The 6,530-nt window shown below is 41.7% G+C and overlaps 1 protein-coding gene across 3 annotated transcripts in view; it reads left to right on the forward strand.

Moving 5' to 3' along the window:
* The window catches only part of cux2b (cut-like homeobox 2b), an 85,111-nt gene extending 78,586 nt beyond the window's left edge, over positions 1-6,525 (forward strand). For all 3 annotated transcript variants that reach the window (XM_047592567.1, XM_047592568.1, XM_047592569.1), the window contains 5 exons: positions 629-794; positions 939-1,244; positions 1,338-1,526; positions 1,611-1,887; positions 2,068-6,525. In XM_047592567.1, the coding sequence (XP_047448523.1) occupies positions 629-794; positions 939-1,244; positions 1,338-1,526; positions 1,611-1,887; positions 2,068-2,878 (1,749 nt within the window). In that variant the 3' untranslated portion in view covers positions 2,879-6,525. The remainder of the gene's footprint in view (positions 1-628; positions 795-938; positions 1,245-1,337; positions 1,527-1,610; positions 1,888-2,067) is intronic.
* The last annotated feature ends 5 nt before the right edge of the window (positions 6,526-6,530 follow it).

Consider the following 6,530-nt stretch of genomic DNA (forward strand, 5'->3'; position numbering starts at 1 on the left):
AATTAAACTCAATCTAGTCATTAGTTGATTTTTTCCCCCTAAATTAAGTCTCATTAAATGCATTATCCTTCAGCCAGATGTTTCATTTTATCAAAAAATAATTATATTCACAACACAGCACCTTATTAGCATTTTGATCATTCAGCTTCAGAAAATGGGACTTCGCTTCTAAATAATCCCTCTGGGTGTCTTCCTTGGCATATCTGTGATGTTTCTGTTTAAGACTGGATGAAATAAAGCAGGTTTCATCGTGCACACATCTTTCTCCTGAGTTGGGTAGTTGCCCTGCACTACCCTCCCTGTCCACTGTTGTTTTTTTGTTTTTTTTTTTTTGCTTTTTTTAAATATGTTATTATTCTCAGACTCCACAACAATTTAAACAATGTGGTAATTCAAAATAATCTGTGGATGCTCCTTCATAAATGTCCTTTGATTCGAAAAGTAACCAACATAAACATTTATGATGTTTTGTTTCCCTCTAGTGGTTGTTAGGTGAAAGTGCATCAGTGAGGTTGAATTACAAGAGCAAAAAGATTCTCCCCTTTAATGATAATTATTTGGTTTCAGTAACGTTACACACGGTGTGTTTAGTGTTTACTCTCCATTAACCTGTAGTTGTGTGTCACAGGTGCTGGGGCTTTCTCAGGGTAGTGTGAGTGACATGCTGTCTCGACCCAAACCCTGGAGCAAGCTGACCCAAAAAGGTAGAGAGCCCTTCATCCGTATGCAGCTTTGGTTACTGGATCAGCTAGGACAGAGCCTCAGTCAGCCCCCAAACCAGGGCCCCACTCAGGGTGAGACTGTATTTCAAACACTTTTATGAATACAAACAAGCAAGATTTGCAGAAGGACCATTGAGGTGCCAAAATTCTTGTAATATTTTGCACTCTGGTGGTCAGTTCCCAGCTGTAACCGTATTATTCATCTTGTTTTTCCAGATAAAAGCCCGGTGACAGCCCAGTCCTCCCCGTCCCCGCCTCCTAGTCCAGCTGAGAGCCATCCAAGTCCGTTGGTTGAGCCTGTCAGTCTCTCGCTGGAGAGCAGCAAGGAGAATCAGCAGCCTGAGAACCTGGGCTTGGGGTTGCCCACCCACCCAGAGGGAGGAAAATCCACTCCCAGTCTCATGGCCCTACATCAGCCTACAAACCCATTGGGCATCCAGGAGTTGGTGGCCATGTCCTCAGAGCTAGACACATATGCCATCACCAAGAAGGTGAAAGAGGTGCTAACAGACAACAACTTAGGTGAGACTGAGTTCACACTGTGAGCTTAACTTGATGCTCGTCATCAGTACGGACATCAGTCTTGCTCACTTTGTATATGTTGGTTTCCTACAGGCCAGCGTCTCTTTGGGGAGACCATTCTGGGTCTGACTCAGGGCTCCGTGTCTGACCTGCTCTCCAGACCCAAACCGTGGCACAAACTCAGCCTGAAAGGCAGGGAGCCATTTGTCCGCATGCAGCTTTGGCTCAACGATCCCCACAATGTTGACAAGCTGAGGGCCATGAAGAAGATGGAGAAGAAAGGTGGGTATTGTAATATATATCTGTACAGGCGGGAGAATGTGTTGGTGTTTTTAACCCCTTTACACTGGATGTCCCCGTCTCTAGCTTATCTGAAGAGGAGGTATGGGCTCCTGAGCACCGGCTCAGACAGCGACTCACCCAGCACTCGTTCTGAGTGTGTGAGTCCAGCCTTGGCCTCGCTGGACTTGTGCCCCTACAGTCAGGTGAAGAAGCCTCGAGTGGTGCTTGGAGCTGAGGAGAAAGAAGCCCTGAGGAAGGCCTACCTGCTGGAGCCCTACCCATCTCAGAACACCATTGAGATGCTCGCGTCACAGCTCAACCTCAAAACTAACACCGTCATCAACTGGTTCCACAACTACAGGCCAGTAATGACTTTGTTACCTTTACTTACAGATGTTTTATATTATTTCCATTGCTACTGTACTCTTAGTTTAAACTGTAACTGGATATCTCAGATGTGAATAAAAAATGTAATCCTTTAAATACCCTCTATCTGTAACTTTGATTTGAGTGGCCATCTAACAGAGGGGTTTGTGTGCAGGTCCAGAATGCGGCGGGAGGTGTTGATGGAGGGTCTTCCAGATAATGACACAGATGCTGAGCACCACAGCTACTCCCCCTCAGTGACCAGGAGCCCCCACTCTGACGGAGAGGAGAGGAGGCTGCAGCAGCCCTCAGGACACATCAGCTCCAGCCTTCCTCTTAGTGCCAACACTGCACTGCCTCACGTCAAACAGGAGGCAATAGACAGGGAAGATATTGGGGAGGAGGGAAGGGAAGGCTCCACGAAAACATCAAGGATTCAGTGTTTTCCCACAGCAGTACCGTTCCCGCAGTTGAAAAGCGAGCATGAGGACTCTGTCGGCTGTCCTGAGCCGCTCTTGGCTGGCCAGACCCTGAGGCAAGATGAGGGGATGAACAGCCAGGCTCAGGGCCTCTACTCTGGTGCAGTCTCCATAGACGGTCCACAGAGAGCCAACCAGTCCCGCCACGAGGGTGAAGAATCTGGAAAGTCACCCGTTGACCCTGTCAGTTTCAAGGCCTCATCAGAGCCCTGCCGCAGCAGCCTGGAGGTCTCCCTAAATTCTCCCTCTGCTGCATCTTCACCTGGCCTCATGATGTCAGTCTCCCCTGTTCCCTCCTCTTCGGCTCCCATATCGCCCTCGCTGCCCAATCCTCCGTCAACTAGCACCAATCACAGCCTGGACCCTAACCCGCTCCCTCCCTTCCAAAGTCCCAAACTCAACAGAAGCACTCAGAGACGCAATGAGAAAATGGCCAACCTCAACAACATCATCCACAGGCTAGAGAGGGCGGCCAATCGAGAAGAAACACTGGAATGGGAGTTTTAAATCCACTTTAGTTGTATCTAGCCCTGTCGACCCTTGTGCCATGCAAGAGAGTCCCAGACAGAAGCGTGCTGAAGACTTTGCATGGAGCTTGGCTCCTGAAGACCTGTCCTTTCAGACTGATAACTCATAGGAAATGGGAACTAAGAGCTAATCATTTGGCTGAATTCCCTACAAGAACAAGAGTTAAAATTTATAAATGTGTATTTGTTTTTTGTTTTCTTTTGATAATGCATACTACTTTTAAATATATGTGGCAGCACTAGCTGTTGTTTTACCTATTGGACTTGACATGAAGACTTTTGCAGCTATGGTGTCATAAAATGTACACTGAAGTTCTGTAGATTGCCACTGGGTGAGATTAAAAAAAGACCCCTGTCTTAAGCCATTAAAAGCACTATAACTATTTGAAAAGAGACATTGACCAAATTTGCTACTTTTTGAATAGCAATTTTTCAGATTTTGTCTGTAAGACTGGACAGTTTGTCAAGTAACATGAAATCCAATTACCTGACTGAGGGATAGTCCTTTAAGACTCTAAATATTCAACATCTTGTATGTACTTAGTTTCTTGGTGATATGTTTTGAAATATTTGTAACTCACACGTATAAAATGTGGTTGTACATGTTGTAGAATTGTCTGCAATAGCCTTCTCTAAACCTGATGTAGCATGGTACTCACCTGACCCTGTTATCCTCTGTAGTTAGTCACCTGTGATTATACTTGAGCGAAAACAAGAGAAAAAAAAGTTCAAAACCCTGCAAAAAATAAGAAAAAAGGAAATGGTAAATCTAATGAGTACTTTTAGTGTTTTGTTTTGTTTTTTTCTTTGAATATTCCTTGAGGTTTACAGTATAGGGCCCTTTGTGCTTTTTTGATGTGATGTGAAATATTCACTTCACATGAGCACAGTTTACATGATTTCTTTCACACTTACCTCTCTGACCCTCTAAGGCACTGGTTCTCAGACGATAATGGGCCAAGACACAGGACACCTGGTTTACCTCAGATTCCGTTGATGCACATCATGCTATGACCATGCGTTTTATTCTTATACATGAACATGACCCACGCTTATTTGAATCAGTGGAGGGAAACTGCCCCGTATCATGCCTCAGATGTCAGTTAACGCCTCAAAGAACAAACCTGAGGCAAGTGGGGCACTTTAATGAGCTAAATCTATCTTTTGCAATGTACACATTGCTGTTGGAAAAAAAGTGGAGGTAAGTAATTGCAAACCTCCTCATAAGTAACACCTCGTTGAGTGCACAGTCTCAAAATCTCTACTTATCGTACCTAGAATCAAATCTACTTAAAGGAGCATTGTGTAGCATTTAGAGACATCTAGTGGTTAGCCCAGAGACTGCAACCAGTTAAATACCTTGAGCTGCATCCACCCTTTGAAATTTGAAAGACCCTAGGCATTTATCAATTCCAAGTATGCGTGCTACAAGCATTGCCTTCTGTGATTTCGAATGGCAGCATACTTGATGACACTTAATCATAACTCCTGGGGCAATAACACATCTAGAGAATTAGGACTGTACTTGGTCAGTTGTTTAAGTGGAATTGGAACAGTAGTTGGGCAGCAAGTGGTGACATTTTGCATAAACACAAGTACAGACTGACTAGTTCCAGTGTTTGATTTATCCAATCTGGGCTACTGTGGAAACATGGCACTGCAACATGGCAACCTTGGCAGAATAGGAGTCACTCCCTCTATGGATCATCCCTCATTCTAAGCTAATGAAAATCCAACAATTCTGATTTTCATCTGATTAATCACCAATAATAATAAAAAATAAATAATTATGAATATTATACTCCCCCTAAATTCTACACATTGAACCTTTAATCAAACACCTCAGCTTATAAGCTCTGAGATGTTTAGTTATGCATTGAGTGCCACTACGGTGCTGTGCATTGTTCTGTTTTGGGGCTCAAGCTCATAGTATTTGAAAGCATGATACATACAGTATGACCTCTCATCAACTTGAAAACATTCAATCTGTAAGTACATTTTATCCAAGAACTCGAAAGGTTACAGGTATCCCCTCATATTATCTTTGACCACTTGTGTATTGTGTCTGTAGACGTTTCTTTGTCATGCTTGCAAGATGTTCTTTATGTATTTTGCCTCTATTTTATACTCAGAACAGTTAACTAGATATTCAATACCTCGTGTATGAAGTACTTACAGCACTTAGATTTTGATAATTGTGAGAATTCAAGAAAATTTCAAATATCAACATTATCCTAACTTAGTGTCCACAAGTCTTTGCCTTTACTGTATTGTTGAAGTTGGTAGTAAACACTTGCACATGTCTACATAGTTCAGAGGACTTGGATTGTATTATGTAGAGTTATATATTACACAATTGCTTAAAAAAAAATAATATCTTACATTCTCGGAACAAAATGTGCTGATTATATTGAAATAGAGTGTACAGATTTAATAAACCAAACCCATTCAAGCCAGTTCTGGTCTGGCAAGCTTGCCCACGTTTTAGACCTTCTCTCAGGGTAGTCTTGCTTTTTAAAGCTTTATTGAAACAGTTGCTCTCATCGGTGGTGGTGATTATGACATGTGGTGTAGAGAATGACTCCATTATATATTAAATGAACATGTGAAAGTTGTATGAATATGGGAATTTCAGATTTCACAGAAAATTGCTGTTTGCTGGAGAGCTGTTGCTGATTTGTAATTCATTACACAGATGTGTCAAAGTACAACGCAGACTGGAACAACCGGGATGAGGCTAATGGGTCACATTTTTGAGATCAGTAGACTTTGCTCTCTAAAATACTGTTTTTATTTTCTCTTGGAGCCACAGAAGATTTTTGTCTGGTATCCATACCACCATATTTTGTGCATAATATACTGTATGATTAGAAGTGGCATTTTTTATGTGGAAATTTCATTGTCATGGCAACATGGACATATGACTTAAAAAGAAATGTATTTACCCCGACCATTATCTCTTCATGTAAACCTCATCTTCATTGTTTTGCATGCAAATCCAGGTCACATGACAAGTAACGAATCGTTTTTATGTTATTGTTCTGGCATAGGGACATCAAATCAACACTTTTGTTTTGCATTAGTGAAGTCCACTCATGATGCAGCTGATAAATTTGGCTCTGGCAAAGTCATGATTCCAGTTAAATCAGGAGCCAATAATTACCCCGTAAACATTATTTTTCAGGTAAATATTTGAATCAAGATTATTTTGTGCCATATCATGTACCTCACACATTTTCTGCATGGAGAAATGCCAAGCAGTAAAGTGTGATCTAAAAGGTGTTTAGGGCTTCTTGTAACCCAGTTCGGAAAAAGCAAAGCTTTTCTTTTTTATTAGAAGGAACCTACACATTAGATTGATTTATTTTATAATGACATTAGTCACTAAATAGTAAGGTAACTGATCAGTAAATTTTGAATCAACATTTACTCTACCACTGAGGGTTTGTCACAAAATTTGAAAGTCAGCTGTGAGCCAATAAAGAAAAGTGTTGTGTTGGCTTAAATAACTGTCTAATGCCTCACCTGTTAGGCTATTAAATGTTAAAGAATGGATAAAGGTATGCCAAGCGTCTTGGAAATTAAATTGCATATGTAAGCCATCACTCAATACATAATTGTTTAAGATCCTG

The sequence above is a fragment of the Mugil cephalus genome, chromosome 8 (assembly GCF_022458985.1).
Source record: "Mugil cephalus isolate CIBA_MC_2020 chromosome 8, CIBA_Mcephalus_1.1, whole genome shotgun sequence".
In the NCBI taxonomy this organism is placed as follows: domain Eukaryota; kingdom Metazoa; phylum Chordata; class Actinopteri; order Mugiliformes; family Mugilidae; genus Mugil; species Mugil cephalus.